Here is a 20310-nt window from a genome sequence, read left to right as displayed (position 1 = left end):
GTAGCTACAAAGAGTTTAGGAGCCAATGGAATAATACCAAGAAAGTGTCAACCTATATCAATTATACCCAGCTAAGCTGTGATTTTAGAATAATGGCAAAATAAAAACATTTTCAGATGAAGTGAGACACAATGAAAAGGTCTGCAACTCACATACCTTTGAAGAAAGACCTAAGAAGGGTATATTTCAGGAAAAAGAATAATGAACTCAAAAAGTAAGTGGATGTGAGAAGCTAGCAACAATAACATGATGGTTCAGATCACAACCTGTGGAAACTAAGTTTACTCTCTAGTAAGACTGTTTTAAAGCTGTGGTTTCAGATGTCCCAGTGTTCCAGAGATAGTCTCAGATGGTTTTTGCAGAATTGCCCTAAGCTGGAGTAAATAGCTCAGGAGAGCTGATTTCCTGTCCTGGCCATTACAATCAGTCTCAGACTTCCCAGAGAACCGACTACTCCCTGGAACACACTGTGAAGCAAAACAGCAGAAGGGCTGAGAGCGCAGGCTCTGAAGGCACACGGACCCACTCTCAGTGCATACTAGGTGATTCCACTGTGGCAAGTTACTGAATCCCTCTAATCCTCAGTTTCAACGTCTTTAAGTCAGATAGACACACGTGTATGAGATCCTAACACAGTGCCTCGAACAAAATAAATACTCAATGAAAGATAGCAGTTACTATAATAATTATCAGTATTACAGGCTTTGTTAATTAATTTGTTTAATGAGAAACACATATATGTATTTAGATTAATAAAAAGTTATGTGTCCCTGGCATTACTTAAAAAGAAAAAAGTAAGAGCATTGATGTTAACTAAAATTTTGGTGCCATGTGTTAGACACTATACAGGCAATCTCATACTATTCCTGGTCTGTGAGCCCCACCAGCTGCCTATGACATGTAGGCAGGTCCTCTGTCAGCACCACCATAGTGCTGGACTGCCACTTTTCATTAAAACTATGAGAAGTTTCAATGGCTGGTGAGTCTCTCTCTGAAAGGCTATGCTGACCATATTTGATCTGGAAGATATATCCTGGTTGGTTTTGTCTTTTAAAAATCACTCTCTGCAGCAATCTCTCGTCATAGGGAAAATCAAAACAGAGCGGACAAAGGCATGAAATGTCTCTGCATGTTACATGGGGAGGTGATGGGTGGCAAGAGAGGCTGGGTTACTGACAGCTCCGTGCCACAGCTGATCATTTCTGCGATTCATTAAAAGACACTCATTCACCTTAGCCTCCAGGTACAGAAACTGGTCTATTGTGATGACAAAAGCAGCAACTCACAGATGCAGGCAAGTGTCCAAGGAGAAAGCTGCAGAGAGATCTAATATCTTGTTGGCAGGCGCGGAGCAGAGCTCTATAGCTGGAACAGAGGTTTAAACATAAATTCTGAGTCCTAGAGAAAAATGTCCAAGAGGGCACCCTTTTTCTTTATTACCTACCAAATAAATTGATGTCCAAAGTAGAGTCCCCTCTGGCCACCATCTTTCTTCAAAGTTTGCAGTAGTAACTTTGATTCATAATGTTTTCACACAACACATATTCTCACTCTCTCTCCTCTCTCACCCTCTCTCCGCTTCATTGTCCTCAAATCAAGAATGAAGGGACTTTCAGGTGCCTAAAACAAGAGTTTCTACTTGTTTTGGGCAATTTCTTATGGCTATCTCATACACTTCTCAAACTCTCTTACAGAGCATGACGCTTACGGGAACAACCAGGAAACTGAGAGCTGGGAGGGTCATGACCTGCCGCTTCACCCTGCTGAATGGGGCAGAGTCAGCAGGGTCCTCTCCGGACACCACACTGTCCCTTCCTAAGACATATCTGGGAGAGAGACCTGGGGGGATTTTGGGGAGAGCAAGGTGTGGAGTGTCAGGAGGTTTGGGTTCCTGTGATGTGGGCCTTCTTACCCACCTGTGTAATCCTGAGCAACTGCCTTCCACCCCTGGGCCCCAGCCCCTTCATCAGGACCAGGTGGTCGACCACGAAGATCTCTCTCTGGCTTCTCAGCTCTAAAAGTCTCCAGGAGCTTCCTAGTGCTTCTGTGTCAATCTCTGGTGAGGACAGACAGAAATCTGGGATCCAGGGGAAAGCATGTGTCTAACTCATCGCAGAACCCGTCTGTTCCGTTCCACTCTGGCAGTGATCCTTGCTGTTAGCATACAAGTGAATCAGGGGCTGGGAGACCTCGCTGTTTGTGGCGTTTGAAGCGAGACTTTGCCATAGCCATTCTGAGTAAGTAGCTACAAAGCTGCTAATTGGATTCGGCAAGTTGCTGAGTCACTGTCGTGTCAGATCAAGTTGCTTTGTGCTGATGAGGAGGCCCATCCTGTCGGCAGCTAAGAACATCTTCTTTGTGATTAAAAAGAACAGGAGTGTGCAAAGACACGCTGTGGATTAGTTTTCACAATTCACCATGAGTAATTAAAATCTAACAGACCGCAATTAGACAACATCCACCAGAACCTTATTTGCCATTAGTCTTTTAATTAAATATGTCCCGTGATTTGGCTCTAATTCTGCACAGATTTCTGATGGGCGCGGGGGAGACACAGAGCGCTGGGCGCCCTGATGTATCGGTTACGACATCTTCCTGGAAGAGGAGGGTAGGGAGGAAGCTTGAGTGTTTCGTATCAATCACTTACTTTCCCTTCTTGGGATCTTTGCACAAGAGATATGAAGTGAGCCTGGCCCCTCACTAAACCACCACCGGGCACATAATGCAGCCCAGGACCCCCCATGAAGAAGGGCCAGGGCAGAGCTGGTTGAGGACTTTGATTTTTTAATCTTCCAGCACTGACAAGGTGAGAAGTGGGAGAAATGTGTCATTATGCCATTAAAAAGAAATGTTTACCAGGGCACTCAGGCACAAACTGAGGTGGAAAAATCATTTTTAAATGGAAGAAACTGAGAGTCCTTTTTTTGTGATCTCACTGGCTTATCACGAGGGAGGAATGGCAGTGCTGGGCATGTCCAGGGTCACTGTGTGGAATCAGAGCCAAGGAACAAGGGCGTGGGGGGACCTGTCTTCCTGTGCATAGCCCGGGGGGGGGTCCAGGCCAGCACAGGCTTCCACTAGGCCCACCCCTGGCACTAGTGGGCAGAAAAGCATTTACTCATCTGCCTCCTTTGGAGTTGGGCAGGGAGAGGGAGGAGATATTCTACTCTAGAGGCTTGGACAGGATCCATGATTGCAATTAGATTTACAGACTCTTTTTTAAAGGATTCCTCACTAGAATGAATGCGGGTGAGGACAGAGTTAAAGGCAGTTCACATAATGGCTCATTCTTAAGCTTGCTTTTTGCCCAGTAGGAAAATGGTGTCTACTGCTTGCTGAGAATTGATGCATTTGTATTATTTCAACAACTATCAGGTGCCCAGGATAACAACACCTAAACCCAAGGCTAGAAGAAGCCATTTGCCCGATAAACTAAAAGGAGATGGAAAGCCCAGACTTAGCCTGAGTCCATTCATTGGCTACTCTTGGCTTTCCTTCTAAGACTGACAAACTGCGGAGGTTCAACTTACATGATTTCCTAATATAATTAAAATCACTCGAGGGAGAGTCCTTACAGAGAGTTATGTTCCAAAGTATCATCTACAAGACTGAGTTTGGGCCTAGAATGCATCGTACAACTCAGAAAAAACATTGAACAGTATATGGTGTTAGGATTGTGGCCCAGCCCCCCAAAACCCACCTAACTTATTATATTTACGAAGTTCACCTTAGCATGGGAAAATGAAGCATCAAGTTCTAGTTTGAGTCAGTTGGGTGTCTAGCAAAACAATATCCAAAATGATGGTGATGAAAGACTTAGAAATCCTAAAAGAATGGGTTGAGCATGAGAGATGATCAGAGATGAGTGAGGAAGTTGAAAGAGAGCCTATTAATAGTCATCTTTTAAAATATTCTAGCCTTTCTTTCCAGGCAGAAATAAGAAGCCACCGAGAAATGCTTTCAAAGTCCAGCCACCAAAATCAAAACTCCCCCACCTCCTGCATTCACAGCAATCCTGTTCTTTCTCTTCTGTCCCCTCCTGAGTCTAACCCCACCATGGCGAGCTGCATTCCACTGCCTTCGACTTCTCAGGGGCCTTGCCTACCAATGATCCCTTCTTCCTCCTTTACCTGCAACCCCTCTTTCGCCTGGAACCCTTCTCTTCCCTCCCACCAGCACTTAGGGAAGCTGAACTCCAGCCCATGTGAAAGAAACTCACTCCTGCCTGGGCCTCCTCTCCGGTCATCTTGTTTATCTCTTGCCTCTCCTTCTCAACCAAGCTTCCTGAAAATATCTCCATTGTCCAGCCCACTGCCATCTTGTCTGATCAAGGTACAAGTAGGAACTGAAGGCCAGTTTGTGCATCAGGTGCAGGGCTGGGTCTGCGTCCCAGGAGAGAAGGGTGCCCGGCCATCACTCCAGCGAGGGCATGTTCTTCCCCTTCCTCTATATCCCGCCCCACCCCGACCTTCCATTTCATCAATTCCCGCTCATTCCTCAGGTTTCTGCTTGGAAGGTCCTCCCTGCTTGGAAGGTCCTCCCTGGAAAAGATTTCCCTGCCCCACTCTTCTAGGAATTCCCCTGGCATTGCCGTGCTGTCGTATCATGATGATCTGACACTTGGCTTTTCCCCCAGCCCAGACCCACTAACTCTGAGAGGGCAGGGATTCTGCCTTTCTTCACTTTCACTTGCATCCCCAGCACCTGGCATGATGCTTGGCCCCCAGGAGGGCTCCACAGATACCTGGTGAATGGCAAATGAACAAACTTCCTTCCTAGGTGGAATGCCTGTATCTCCCCACAGGCCCAATATCCTCAGCCTCCCAAGGGCCGCTCCGCTGGGCCAGCTGCAGCACCTTCACGGCGGCAGTGAGTGGAGGCAGCACACAGAAGTGGACCTGGAGTGCTTCGTGTTCTCTCATTAGCAACATGCACGCCTTCCCTAGTGACAAGCCTTCCTCCCCAGGGGAGGTCGGGCTGGTAGCCTGCCAACGACTACACCTAGGTTATAGCTTTGGTATGGGGAGGATAAAACTCTTTACGGTCTTTTTACTTCATCCACTGTAAACATGCCAGGAGGAAGAAGTTTTCGGGTAAAACTGAACCTTGAAGAGCAAACACTTTTCACTGGGGCCTTCAGTGCAGAAGGCACGGGCCAGGGTCTGAGGCCTGAGCACAGCACAGTTGATGTTCTTGAGGACCAGCAGCTGTATCTGCCCCACCTGTGTCAGTGCCAGTCCCAAGGAGAAGCCGGCAGCAGGAGGTGACAAAGCAGCCCCTGGCTGGCCTCCATTGCCACTGGCACCTTCCATCCAGGCCACCAGCAGCGTCTCTGTTTCTGGTCCTCCCCACCCTGACTGCAGCCTTCCTCCAATCCCCACCACAGCTGGTGAGATCTTTGAAAAACATCAATCCGATCATGTTACACCCTGCTTCAAATGCTTAGCCAGCCTGTCTGGCCCCAGCCACTTCCTCACTCTGTTGTCCCGCCTCACTCCTGCAGCTGGAGCCCCACAGCCGTTCGGCGCGTTCCTGGAGGCATTCTCACAGGCCACTCCCACTCCCAGACCTGGACCCTTCCCTCGGGGAGGGCTAGTATGAGGGGAGGAGAGGAGAGGACGGGGCCCATGGCTCAGTCCCCTTTTGGACCAGCTCATCTTCTGGCTTGCAAGGCTATCTCTTTAGAGTTGCAGTGGAGATGACATCAGGGAAGGCAGGTCAGGGAGCCTGACTGTGGCTATAAATCAAACCGTAGCCTCTCATTTCATCATATCAGTAATGAATATTTGATCTTCGCCTGATTCCTGTCTGTACTCTTAATGACATCTGAACTCAGCAAAGGAAGAGGGATGCCACTTACAGGTCCCCCTCGAAACATCAACAGACCCGATCTTTTACAGTTGCAGGCTCACATACACGAATTAGAAAGCAGAGCGGCAAGCATCCACAGCATTCACCCACAGGCAGCACTTCATTTGTGCTGGTTGAATGAGTGACAGAAAAGTATTCAGAACTGGCTGGGAACAGTTGAACGAACTCATTTTTGGTGACTGCTCCAGGCTCTGTCACTGACTAGAAGTGTGTCTTCGAACGAGTTACTCAACCTCTCTTGGCCCCAGCCGTGCCATTAGGACAAAATAATATACTGGATGCAATACACTTAGCAACTGTCAGGTATACACTGATAATCTATGTTAGCTCTTCATTTTTACCAGTTTTTACTCTTATCACTGATTCTTGCCCGTGGCCATGATGGCTGGCTGGACTCATGCCTGGCCCTCACCATTCTTGGGGAGAAAAAACTGGCCAAGCACATTAGCTTTGAGGCTTGAGAGTCCCAAAGCTTTTGAGGTTATTTTCTCTTTACATTTTCTGCATTGAAGTTGGCTGTGCCCTTTGTACCAAACATGCCATCTTTTCCACTATATATGAGTCCCTGAGACGCACTTATTTTTAGCTTTTGCTCAAAATGAGAGGTGTCATTTTCTCCCTTGGCCAACCACGAAGAAAGGGGCTCCTGGTACCAGTGGGAAAAGGTGAAGGGGAGAAGGTCCAAGCCTCAGGAAGCAAAGATTCCTGCTCCCACAGCAGGGATAGTGATGGGAAGCTGAGGGGAGGGGTGAGAGTGGGTAGGAGGGGTGAGGGAAGGAGAGAAGGGTAGCAATGGGAGTTTTCTTGGGATGAGGGTTGAACTGGGTTTGGAGGCAGATTTTGAGCAACATTTTTGTTAAAGCTATTTCAGATGAACTCTTGATCTCAAGAAATGATCCAGGATGAAACAGAATATTTCAGAAAGGAATGAGCTTAGAATCAGAGAAAATGGAGGCTTCGGATATAGATTTTTAAAATCAATTGATCTCTGAATCGAATAATTTTAAAAAGAGAAGCATCTTGGGAATATAAAAAACAGATCGACAACTCAATATATTTCAGCAATCAATAGGAAAATATTATTTAGCAACGAAGTGAAGGCTGTCAGGTGACTGCCACCTGTCCTTCCAGCTCTCAAGATTACATGCACAGTTTCAGCAAGTGACTGAACCCTCCGATCCTCACTGCAGGGGCTGCTGCATATGCTTCTCACGCATCCATTCACCTCCATCCATTGTGGCATCCAGCCTCTAAGACAGTGCCCAACAACTCCTGCCATCTGGCACTCATCGCTGGTGTGAGCCCCTCCCACATCGTACTGGGGTTGGCCGGTGAGGCCAACAGCATATGGCAGACAGGACAGGGTGTCACTTACTTCACACCCTGCATCTAACCCAGAAGCAAATCCCACAGTCTCCATCTCCAGAGCATATCCTGCACCTGAGCACCTCTTACCACCTCATCACTGCTATCCAACCACCACCATCTCTTGTTTACATTTTTGCAATGGTCTAACTGGGCTCCCTGCTTCCACCCTTGCCTTCTTACAGCAGCCAAAGCAATGCTGCTAAAACAAGGCACATCACATCCCTCCTCCTGAAAATCTTCTAGTGCCTTCCCACTTCCTCCAGAGTAGAGGCCGTCCTTTCAATGCCCACAAGCCCATGTGATCTGGCTCCCGCCTGTTCTTCCTGACCTTATCTCTTGCAACGCCCATCACGGACCCTGCTCTAACTGCTGTGGCCTCTCTTGGCTGGTGTCCATGGTACCACCGCCTGTTCCTCAAACTTGGGGCATGCTGCTGCCATCCCCTTTGCAGCCGCTGCTCCTTCTGTCTAGAATGCTCTTCCCAGTCTCCAGCTGGCCCACTGCTGCATGTCTTTGCTCAGCTGTCACCATCTCTGCACAGCCTTCCCTGACTGTCCCATTTAAAAGTGCACACGCTCTCCCATCCCAATCTAAAGGTCCTACATATGTTCCCCATTTATTTTATGGTCTGCCTTTCCCCACTTGTCAGCTGTACACGCACAGAGCTTTCTCCTTAGTTTTGTTCTCTTCTCTTGTCTTTGACCCTGGCAAACAGCAAGGGTTTAATCAGTATTAGCAGATATTGATACTGATCACTGTTAGTGATGTGCACAGTCCCATGCACTGACTGAGGCGACAAGGAAGAATAAGACCTGACCCTTGCCCTAAGGAAGCTCAGCCCCCACCCCCACCTCTGCCTATTCTCCACTCTGCTTCCTCCTGACAGAGCCTCCAATCTCACCAGCCAAATCCTGCTGCCACCTGGAGGCCAGGACAATATTCACTGAATTCCTCGGCCCAAGGAGATGCTGCTTGCAAAGAACTTTGGTTTGAAAACTCGAAGAGCACCCTGTCACCCTGCTTGGCTGGGGGACTCTGAGTGGCAGGACCTCAACGACAAGGGGGACAGAATGCTGCTGTCTGGATTGCACTCAAAGTGCAAATGAATGTGTGGCAAGCAGACAAAAACCTGCCGTTGTGAAACACATAAAGCAGACACCTTCTGTATGGAAGAACAGTGCACACACACAGACACACGCTCTTTAAAATCCCCTCTTCCACACACCATCTAAGGACCACGTGGCCATCATGTCACTGTCTTTGTTCATGAGGGCAGGCTCTGACTGCTCCTAGTGGAAAGGCTGCCTGGCTTTGGGTTGGTCTCAGCAGTGTAAAAGGATAATTATCTGCCGGCTGCCTGGGAATGTAAGGTGTCAAATAGATTACCTTAGTAATTAAAATAATGAAAAGAATCATCAGGACTAGAATTTTTAAAAATCATTTTAATTGAAGACTCTAAAGAAGGGCTAAAATATGAATTGGAAAGGAGCATCCTTATTAATCCTTATTAATCCATCTCATAATTACAGGACGCAGTTGGAGGCTTGCTGCCTCCTCACAGGCTTTTGGGGTTCCTTCCAACGGAGAGGTCTCCCCAGGGTTCTCCTCCGACTCTGTACCATACAGGGTCACAGAGGGCTCACTCTGATATAAAGGTGGCTGTAAAGACCTATTGATTGGCGGGGTGCAGTGGTTCACACCTGTAATCCCAGCACTTTGTGAGGCCGAGGTGGGAGGATGAATTGACCCCTGGAGTTTCAGACCAGACTGGGCAACATAGTAAGACCTCATATCTACACAAAATACAAAAAATTAACCAGGCGTGGTGGTGCGTGCCTTGTAGTCCCAGCTACTCAGAAGGCTGAGGTGGGAGGATCGCTTGATCACAGGAGGTGGAGGCAGAAGTGAATCAAGATTACGCCACTGCACTCCAGGCTGGGTGACAGAGCGAGACCCTGTCTCAAAATAAGAAAGACCCATTGATTTATTTATTCTCTTATTTGTAGCCAATGGACATTCTGCAGACTTTTTGATTACACTGTCTTTGAAAAGAGCTAATACAGAATCAATTACAAGAGATATACACAATCAGAAATGGGTATTTATCTATGCAGGATATCTCCTGAAAAATAAAAAGATCATTAAAGCACAGACACACATACTGAAGTGTATCTATTTAAGATGGCCCGCCTCAAATGTTAGTGTGCTCTGGCTGGCACAAGGCCATGGGTGGCATGACAGATGTCCCTTCTAATGGTCTTGGAAACCACTCTCTAACTTTGGATTTCCAAGAAATCACTTTCGGGGCCATTTTCCCTGAGAATTTGGCATCACGAGAGATAGAAAGTAGAACAGGGCTAATAATAGCTTCATTGCTGCTATTGCCCTGACTCAGTCAGTTTTATTTCATTAATGGCTCTTTTCTAGGATAGCATTTTGTGGGTATATTTGTGGATGTTCGTTGTGGCATGAATGGTATACAGACTAGGGTATAAACACCATTACTTTTCCTAAAGAGTGTCAAATGCGGGCCGGGCGCGGTGGCTCACGCCTGTAATCCCAGCACTTTGGGAGGCCGAGGCGGGCAGATCACAAGGTCAGGAGATCGAGACCATCCTGGCTAACATGGTGAAACCCCGTCTCTACTAAAAATACAAAAATTGGCCGGGTGTGAGGTGGCGAGGCACCTGTAGTCCCAACTACTTGGGAGGTGAGGCAGGAGAATGCGTGAACCCAGGAGGTGGAGTTTGCAGTGAGGCTGAGATCCATTACACTGCCTCCAGCCTGGGTGACACAGTGAGACTCCATCTCAAAAAAAAAAAAAAAAGTGTCAATGCTACAGGTATAGGTAATGTCGTGACTAGGCCAGGATGACCATCTTGATTTCCTTTGCCACCAATGTTTAATTGCCAAATTCAAACAGTTCTTGATTTGGGCATTGTTTTTATAATTGTTCATTATATCGTATATTTATTTTTTATGCATTTTTATGCATGTGTGTTATAGCTAGCCATAAAAGGGACTGAAAGATTTAATGTACTGCCTCCTGTTAGGTTTCCTTGGCTATGTGCCAATCACAGAACTGCCCTGAGCTGTGAGGTGTGTTGCAGAAGCCACTGACCACGTGCCCTGTGCTCTGGCCTTTATCCATTTTGGCTCAAGGGCAGAACCAGAGCGGGTTTCCTCCTGCTTCCCAGAAAGTGAGCACCTTCCCGACGATCAGCTGGTGAGGATGTGGGAACAGACAGAAACCGCGGGGCAGAGGAGGCAGGCTTGGGAATCAGATAGAACTGGGTTTGTATCCCAGCTCTGCTACCTAGTCCTGTGATCTGGAAAAGTTAACTAACCCCACAAAGCCTCCGCTTCCTCATCTATAAACGGAGACTTAATGGTACTTATCTCAGAAGACTGCTGTCATGGGTGATTTACTTACACACTGATTGTTACCAGTGCGAACATACTGTTGGCTGTGGGTAACAGAATTTCCAATCCAAACAGCTTCAAAGGATGCAGAACTGTGTTGGACTGAATTCGATTCATGAGGAGGAGGGCAGGGTTGTCTTACCGCAGTGGTTCTGGCTTGGTCTCTCCACCCCTGTTCACCTCTGCTGTCTTCTTTGTGGCAGCTTCGTCCCTGGGCCTATAACAGGCCCAGCTGCTCAGCCTCCCCAGGCTTCTCTCTCCAGAGTAAGGCATCACTCCCAGAGGTCCTCAGATCTCGCACACCTTCCCCTCACAAACCACTGTTCCCATTTGGGTTATCCCCTGTTCCTAAACCAATCCTGTCCCACAGGAAGTAGTGTGCACCGACTGAGACCTGGTGAGAAAGCTGGGGTCAATGCCTCAAATGGCCGAGCTCCTATATAAGAGGTAAGACAGGAAGGACGTTGAGGAGAAATGCACAGTGAGTGTGACCCACACATATGTGATTAGCACTCAATGAGTGGAAACTATTACTGTGTAATAGCGTAAATAAGGAGACAGTTATTCAATGCCTGCTGATAGAATACCTTTGTTTTTAACTTCCTCCAAGGAGAGTGAAACAGCTGACTTTAAACTCAGCATGTTTTCGATGACAATGCTTTCCAAGCTTCCATTCATCCTCTCTCTCCCCCAACTCCTCCACACAGTGGCGTCTACCAACAGTGTGCTCCCTTATGAGGCCGCCGGAACGTGAAAACAGCTTCGGTGCCAGTGTGAGCCTTCAACCACAGCATTCGAAGGAACATGGTTTTGTTCTAAGCCAGGCTTGTTACTGATCAAATGCTAGCATGAAACTTTCATAAGGTTATTATAGAGCATGGCTTTCACCTTCTAATATTCAAGCTGTTTGGTACAGTTGCAAAGGGACAACAAAACTGGGAAGCGCTCCTGTAAATCAATACAAACACTGTGGCCTTTCAGCCACTGCCAGGAAGGTGATACAAGGTCCTGGCCTCGTCTGTTGGCATCCAGAGCTTGTGGCCAGCACCCCCAAAACAGGGTGGGCTATAGATTCCAGTGTTAGGGCTAGGGTGGGTGAAAGGACGTCTCCGCCATTTCCAGTGTGGCCATTTGAAGGATGTGAGTCACCAACTTGAGGCTGGTCCATCAAGAGAATTTTAGAGATGAGAAAAGTGAAAGGTTCAAAAGGGAGCTTTGGTTGCCATTTAATAAGATATTGGCATCCTTAAAGGTTCCCAAGAGAGCTCGAGATGACAGCCTGGAGAGATTTTCAAAATTCAAATACCTGGACAGAGCCTACAAGGCAAAATTGATAATGCCCTTGATTTTTGGAGCCCATATATCCTGCCCCTGCCCTGTGAGCCTTATATACACCCCACTCCACCCTCACACAAACACACGCACCCCTGGAGGTACCCTGCTGGCCTTCAGGAAACACGCACATTCTCTCAGGAGTATCGGGAGCCCATTTCCTCGCAGGGCTGTGGATACTTGCTCCCTTCCTCCTAGATCCAAGAATTCCTTCAATATTATGTCGTTTTTTTTTCTATTTAAAGAAACTCTTATGGGATAGAAAGTTTACCAGTTCAGAACAATGTCACCTGATGATTTTTCCTTGTTTGCAATACCCTCAAACATATCTTCTTTTTTTCAGACACTCAAAAAGCAAGAGGCAGGCAGAAGAGTGGAAGTGGCGGGGTCGTGCGAGGATAGGAAAATGCAACCAACCAACCAAACCAAGAAAACCAAATGACAAACTCTGCCAGATAAAAAATAAGAGGAAACTTTGTACAGAAAAAACAACAAAGGTCTCCAATTCTAAAAGCTTTCTACCAGTGAAATTCTCACTGAAGTCAGTGCTTAGAAGGTGCTACATATAATGGGGAAAAAATACTGTGTGCTTAGCAAAAAAAACAACCTACTAGAATTCTTCAGAATTGTCATCCCTCTCCCTGCCCTCCTCCCGTAGACTAACCGACTTTGTTCTTTTGAAGAAACTGTTTAGAATGAAAGGGATAAGAAATATGGGAAGAGAAACAATGCAGAGAGAAGGTTTCGAAGTAAGAGATGGGAGGAAAGTGTGACTATTAAAAGCAAATTGTGGAAGGGTGAAAGCTGCACCCCAAACTGGATCTATGGGACATGAAATGCCGGCTGCATGTGAGCATCTTGGTAACCAAATAATAAGAAAGAATGTGGGAGCGGGCAACCCTGGGGCAAAAGCTGATGTCAACGTATCCATTCATCTTAGAATTGAGACTCTGATCTGTTGTTCCCAAGGCCAGATCTACAGATAAACTTTCTGTCTTGGGCAGAATAGATGGCTGAGATATCAGAGACAGAGACTGAGGATATATCCCAGGAGCCTGTTGACACAGAGGCCCTGATAATTAAAGAGAAGTTCCAGCCGGGCGTGGTGGCTCACGCCTGTGATCCCAGCACTTTGGGAGGCTGAGGTAGGCGGATCACTTGAGGTCAGGAGTTCAAGACCAGCCTGGTCAACATGGTGAAACCCCGTCTCTACTAAAAAATACAAAAATTAACTGGGCATGGTGGCACGTGCCTGTAATCCCAGCTACACAGGAGGCTGAGGCAGGAAAATGGCTTGAACCCAGCAGGCGGAGGTTGCAGTGAGCTGAGATCGTGCCACTGTGCTCCAGCCTGGGCGACAGAGCCAGACGCTGTCTGAAAAAAACAAACAAAAAAAACCAAAGGAGTCCCTCAGCGCAGCCAAGCCAGGAGGCTGTTGTGCAGGCCTGGCTGCTGGTGCATACTCACAGGGGCTGTAGACCCCACGGGGGTGGCCCCGTGGAAGCAAAGGTACAGAAGTGAGCAAGGGTCACTTGTAATATCAGCCGAACCACACCCTGGAGAGGCTCTCCCAGCTGCTGGGCATCCTAATCCTGTGCATAGTGTGGACGAATCAACAGGAGACCTGGAAACACGCAGAACAGACAGAAGGGCAGGGAAAGACATGGCATCATAGGCAGAGCTGCTGTATGGCCAATGCTCTCCATTCCCATAGCATCCACATGCCCTGTGCATCTCCCGTGCAGCCAGCAGAGGGTAACTCTCTGTACAACTGTGGGCCCAGTGCACAGAGTCAGCTGGAAGAACAAAAGCTAAAAATGTGAATCTTACTAGAACCTGGTTAAACTTTTCTTCCTCAAACTTAAAATGACTGTTGGTTTTACCAGGAATTAGTTCACCAACTCTCGGGATGCTTTAAGATTTGGATGTGCACCAACTCTCTTGGGATGCAGAGGCTGGTGTGGGAGGAAGGACAGGCATTTCCCGAGAGGCCCTGGGGGACCCTGCCGCGGTCTGTGATAGCACTGACTTGTTTGAACAGTGTGGCGGTCAGAAGTGAGTCCATTTTCCCTTTAGTAGATCCAGTAGGCTGTCGTGAATATTCTGCCTCGATAAGGCTCCTGGTAAGGAGAACAGGCTACGTAGGGCAGAGTGTGCCAGCAGTTATCTTCTCAAAGGCACTGGCCTACAAAAGACGGAGCCTGGGAATGAAGTGCAACGCGGATCCTGGAGCGCTGAAGTCTCCAGCAGTGGTGCTGTTCCTCCCAGGTTACAGACTAACGAGTTGTTTCCCTGCCTTCAATTTCCTGGACAATGTGTGCTTGCTTCCTGGGGATAAAAGGCAGGGCTCCAGGAGGGTTTCTCTTTGCCCAGGTGAAGCACAGTGGAGCTGTGCTTTCTTACTGCAGGTAAGCGGTGAGCAATCGGAGAACACAGCATCTGGAAACGGGGGCGTCTGTGGCTCCACGACAAGCCTGGGAGGGAGGTTTGTAAATATCCGCAGTGGGGTTGCTGAAGCCAAGCTGATGGATTTTGCTTTTTCGAAAAAAGAAAAAATGAAAACCTCACTTGGTACTTCATTTTGATTAGGAACAACCCTTGCACAGGCGGTGCATCAACAGGCTTAAGAAATCTTTACTATTTACTTACCTCGTTGGTAAAAATTAAAATGGCCTCAAAGGTCAAATGTATTTCAAAAAACCATCAAGGCAGGCCGCTCTACAACGAGGCTCCCAGAAAACTTATTTTGGACGGTTTCCTTACTTTTAAGTAACAGCTGAAACTTTCCTGTATTTATCACGCCTGAGATGAAGAGGCTTTGAAGGGCCCTAACCCACGACAGAAGGGGACCCATGGTAAGTCTGGAGGAGATGCTCTAGACTTCCAGTGTTCCCAGGACACGTTCCCTACCAGCACACAGCGGTCAGATGCCACTGTATATAGGGGCTTTGACCTGTTCTTCACTTTGGACTAAAACCATGCAGTGGTCAGAAGCATGGACTCTGGGGGCCTTTGAACCTTGGTTTAAGTCCTGGCTTTGCTACATGACCTTGACGTGTTAATTTTTCTAAGCCATAATTGCTTTGCCTGTATAATTGGGTTAGCAACAGTATCCATCTCATACAGTTGTTGATGGGATTAAATCAAACGATGCAAGCAGTGTGTTTAGTGGGGTGGCAGGGACATGACAGGCTCCAAGAAGAGGGAGGTCTGGATGTAGACCCAGGTCAACTCCCCTGCCTTTGCTCACAAAGGCCATGTGACCTTGTGGCAGCACCAGGCGCTGTCCTGCCTGACCTACCGTTCTGGGTAGGGGAACCCCTCATCCACTGTCCTCCTGGATCCAAAGCAAGGACTACAGAAGAAGATTTAGAAGGCAGATTATTTTCTAACACTCCAGAGTTTTGCTGTAAGAAGCAAAGTGGTCGCTGGTAGCCTGAGAAATGTCTTGTAGACATTTCCCATGAAGCTGGTCCTGCCTCCTACACACAGGCCATTGGGCACCGGAGGGCCCAGGCCACAAATTCCTCCTCCTAAGCCATTTTTAATTAATTTTAAACATAAAAAATAACCCACTGCTTTATTTTGGTTTTTATTATTGCTTCCCAGGGAATAACTGATCAAACAACAGGTCAGTGTTCCAACTTTGCCAAAATTGGAAATGGCTGTGCTAGAAGTTAGGATTCTTGATTTTTTTTAATTATAATTTTTTTTTTTTAGAGATGGGGTCTCACTATGTTGCCCAGGCTGGTCTTGAACTCCTGATCTCAAGCAATCCTCCTACTTTGGCCACCCATAGCACTGGGATTACAGGCACGAACCACTGCATCTGGCCAGGATTCTTCATTTTTTTGATACACGCAACAACTTGGATGAATCCCAAGGGCATTATGTTGAGCGCAAAAGGCCTATCTCAAAAGGTCACATAGAGTATGACTCCATGTACATAATAGTCTTAAAGGGACAAAAGTATAGAGATGGAAAACAGATTAGTGGTTGCCAGAGGGCAGTGATGGTGGGGGTAAGGAGGGCAGGTGTGACAAGGACCAGCACGAGGGAGAGCCTTTTCATGAGACAATGTTGCATGACTGATGCCTGCTCTGACGAGTCATTGCCTAGGCTGTGCTGGCTGTTAAATATTATGAATATAACCCCTAAGTGTTCCAAGATTTTGTCTTGCATCCTAGAAAATGAAAAAAACCAGCAACAATACACACACAACTCTTTGATTAAAGTTTTATGCTTTCAGGAGTCTTGAAACTGCTTTTTTTTTTTTTTTCTAAATGTAGGGTCTGTGTTAAGTTTTTTGATTTTAACTGTTGGAAAGAAATCTGACTAGCTTCGTGACTCGTAACCAACTCTTCTTGCTGTTACCATATGGTGTTTCCTTTAATAAAAACATTTTACAGAAATAATGATAAAAAAACTACTTTAAGCTTTTATAAAAGTTAGATGTTTCTGGCAATAAAAACATCCCTTATAATTATGTAGATGGCTTTGTACCCAGTAAACAGGAAAAACTCTTGTTCTCCTTGCTGTTTTACTTCTAAGAAATGACGATGCTCTCTGTCATTCATCTCTGGACATATTCTGAATCTCTTATTCATTGACCTCACTTTGGATTGTAGTAATGTACACTCAAAGAACCTGTTCTATTCATATATCTTTTAGGGTTCTATTTCCTCTGACTGTTTGCAGTAGAGCAACATATTCAATCTCTTCAGAGCTCTGGCATAGTGTGTCACTTCTGATGAGGGCAGCTGCATTCAACAAAAGAAAAAGGACACATTAAAAAAATTCCAGAAGTAGCTGGGTGTGGTGCTCATGCCTGTAATCCCAGCACTTTGGGAGGCCAAGGCAGGAAGATTGCTTGAGCCTGGAGTTTGAGACCAGCCTGGGCAACATAGTGAGACCCTGTCTCTACAAAAAAATTAAAAAATTAGCTGGGTGTGGTGGTGTGCATCTGTAGTGCCACGTACTCAGAAAAGCTGAAGTGGAAGGATTGCGTGAGCCTAAGAGTTCAAGATTATAAAAGTGAGCCAAGATTGCACCACTGCACTCCAGCCTGGGTGACAGAGCAAGATGTGCTCTCTAAACAACAACGACGACAATAACAACAACAGATTCTGAAGGTATGCAGACCAAAGCAACTACTAATGGTGCCACGGGGAATCCGGGCTCTTCTTTCTGTTCCACCATCCTTAGGAAGCAAGCCACTGTCTTCATGGTTTACAAGACGGCTGCTCCCTCTCCAGTCCTCCCATCAGCAATGCACAGAGAGATGGAAGAAGGGATACATGGTGAAAGGCCAAAGGGGCATGACAGACAGTCCTCAGGAGACCTCGCCCAGAAACCTCTGCTTATTCTCACTGGCCAAAACTGGGTCACATGACCACCTCTAGGCTGGGACGGGGAAGTTATGCATGCGGGCTAGGTCAGCTGACCAATGCCATCTGCCACTCACACTATTCCAGAAAGCAGGGAGGGGCTCACTTCCCTTCCCATAGGATCTTATTTCTTTTTGAGACAGAGTCTCGCTCTGTCGCCCAGGCTGGAGTGCAGTAGCACAATCCTGGCTCACCGCAACTTCCGCCTCCTGGATTCAAGCAATTCTCCTGCCTTAGCCTCTCGAGTAGCTAGGACTACAGGCATGTGCCACCATGTACCGTTAGTTTTTGCATTTTTAGTAGAGACGGGGTTTCACTATGTTGGCCAGGCTGGTCTTGAACTCCTGACCTCGTGATCCACCCGCCTCGGCCTCCCAAAGTGCTGGGATTATAGGCGTGAGCCATTGCGCCCGGCCAGGATCTTATTTCTAAAGCCTGTTCTATTTCTTGTTTCCCCCATTGCCTTTCAGGATCCCTTTTGAGCGGCTGTGAGTGTATTTCTGTGAGGTTTTTGAAGCTCAATTTTAGTTCCGATGGAAGCAACTATGTGATCTCCCTTCATGCAAGCTCATCTGTGTTGCTAATATATGGTACCTATGAAGTCTGATTTCATTTCCTTACATTAATTCATAGGGCAAAGGGAAAGTACAGTAAATTTAAATGAATGTTTTCATCCAGAATAATCTGGCTTAGTGCGGAGGGCGAGAGGAAGGGAGCAAACTCACGTGCTAATGGGAATGGTGGGGACAGAAGAGAGATGAGTGAGATGGGATGCAAATTATTCCACATTACAGCAGCTGAGGTAGTAAATTGGTTTGCCATGTACTTACCCATCACTCTTAGATAACTCTCCCTTCTGGATTTAAAAAAAGGGTATTCTAGCACCTATGTGGTTTAAATTTATGCAAGAGTTGAATTCATGCTGGTCTATATTTAAAGATGTGCAGCCATTTCTATGATAAATAGCCAGGGGTACATGTAATTTTTTAAAAAAAAATCCCTTGAGGTTAAACTGGAAAAATAGTTTCTAGCTTGTTTTTAAACTAATATCGGTTGAGCTTTTTGCACTTGAATATAATCCAAAAAAAAAAATCAGGTGACATGTCTTAGAATAAACGTGGACATAACCTTATTCTGAAGGGCTGCCCGCCCTATTTGGGCTGGTCTTTTTAGAGGCAACAGTTGTGAGGAGGAGGAGGAGAATTCTCTCAGCTCTCCAGAGACGAGAATGTGCCACCTGAGGTGGCAAACTCCAGAGATGCCCCCTAAAGATCCCCCCTCCTCGTGTTCCTGTCTTGTGTGGTCCCTCCCACACTGGACCAGGGTCGGTCTGTGTGTTCAGGAGAATATGGCGGAAGTGATGGTGTGTCACTTCCAAAGCCAGGCTATACAAGACCCGTGGCCTCTGCCCGCTCTTGGGCCACTCCCTGGGGAATACAGCTGCCATGCTTGCCCTGTGGAGGAGCCCAGGTGGTAAGGAGCTGAGGTCTCTGACCGACAGCCAGGGAGGAACCAAGCCTTTCCTGGCACAGTCGACTGAGCTGGGAAGGGGGTCCTCCAGCCCCAGTTGAGCCTTCGGACTCCTGTAGCATCAGCTGACATCTTGGCTGCAACCCCATGAGAAATCCACAGCCAGAATCAATCCGCTAAGCCCCTCTGTTTTGGGAGGTAATTCATTCTGCAGCAACAAATAACTCATCTAACATCCTTCTCACTTCCTAAATGGTTTAAGCCAGCTCTCCAATCTTCTTGAGAAGAGTCTTCTAAAAGAAGAACATCAGTGGCTGTCAGGACACTCTTAACTTCCTTATGATTTTTGGCAAGTCAGCATGGGACAGCACAAAGCATGGCGCCACAGACAGGTCCAGCCCCACAGGGTGTGTTCCACAGGCTGGGGAAGGAGGCAGATCCCAAACAGTGAATTTGAAGGGCTAGAACATTACCACTATTGACTGCGGTTATTAACAGTAAATATTCAGAGCTTCACAAAGGCCTTTCAGACTTCATACTGTTTTATTAGCAGGTAAAAGATAAAAAATTCCTGGGAGAAAACAGCCAGGACTGTATGGTGTACTATTAATTATAACCACAGTGACCACTTCTGTGCTGACACTTCACAGCTTTCTTTCATCTGATCCTCATAACAGTCTCGAGAGAAACGGAGGCCCCGGGAGGTCAAGTACCCAGGGAGCAAGGAGCGATGGAGCGGGCGGAGTTGGGAGTGGGCCTGGACCCGTCTTCCTCCAAAGCTCCAAGCCCTTAGTCACCGAGTATCTAGCATTTTCCTTGGTCCAGTCCACTAGTGTGACCTGGTGAGCTACACACACCAAGGGAAGGATCACAGGAAAATGATGTGGAAATAGCAGCTGACAGAATCAGAGAATCCAGAATCAAATTACAGTTCTGCTATTTATTAGCTCTGTGGCCTTGAGTAAGTTACTTAACCTCTCAGTCATTCATACATAGCCATATTGCATAGATTAAAATTCTATAATAAATTTATGATAAATGTATAATAAATGTAGCCAGGGGTACATAGAGTAAAAAAGCCCTTGCAGCTAAACTGAAAATTAAAGTTTCTAGCCTTTGTTTTAAAATTAATAACTAATAACACTTTTTTGCATTTTAATATAATCCACAAAATGACCAGGTGACACATCTTGCAATAAATGTGGAGTGAATCTTCTAGAAAGCTGCTTAGTTTATTGGGTTGGTCTTTTTGGATGCAGCAGTTGTGAGGAGAAGAATTAACTACCTATAGCTAGATATAGTATACTATACTAACGGTTTCTATCTGTGCGACAGACAGATACAGTTTCTATCTACACTATAGATACAAATTCTATCTATCTATCTATCTATCTATCAACCTATCTATCTGTCCCTCTTATTTACCGAAGAACTCTCCAGGCTCTAATGAACTGTCCTC

The 20310-nt window shown here is 46.7% G+C and overlaps 1 protein-coding gene across 6 annotated transcripts in view; it reads right to left on the bottom strand.

The window, feature by feature from the left end:
* Positions 1–20310, bottom strand: part of FARS2 (phenylalanyl-tRNA synthetase 2, mitochondrial) — a 514316-nt gene that overhangs the window by 16140 nt on the left and 477866 nt on the right. The window contains exon 7 of one of the 6 annotated variants that reach the window (XM_021936585.2): positions 13374–14529. The exons of the other annotated variants lie outside the window; for them this stretch is intronic. Coding sequence (XP_021792277.1) covers positions 14394–14529 — 136 coding nt within the window. The 3' untranslated portion in view covers positions 13374–14393. Of the gene's footprint in view, positions 1–13373; positions 14530–20310 lie in introns of those variants that run through there. 6 annotated transcript variants of the gene reach the window in all.

The sequence above is a fragment of the Papio anubis genome, chromosome 6 (assembly GCF_008728515.1).
Source record: "Papio anubis isolate 15944 chromosome 6, Panubis1.0, whole genome shotgun sequence".
Taxonomy (NCBI): Eukaryota; Metazoa; Chordata; class Mammalia; order Primates; family Cercopithecidae; genus Papio; species Papio anubis.
This window is presented reverse-complemented; position numbering and strand designations above follow the sequence as displayed.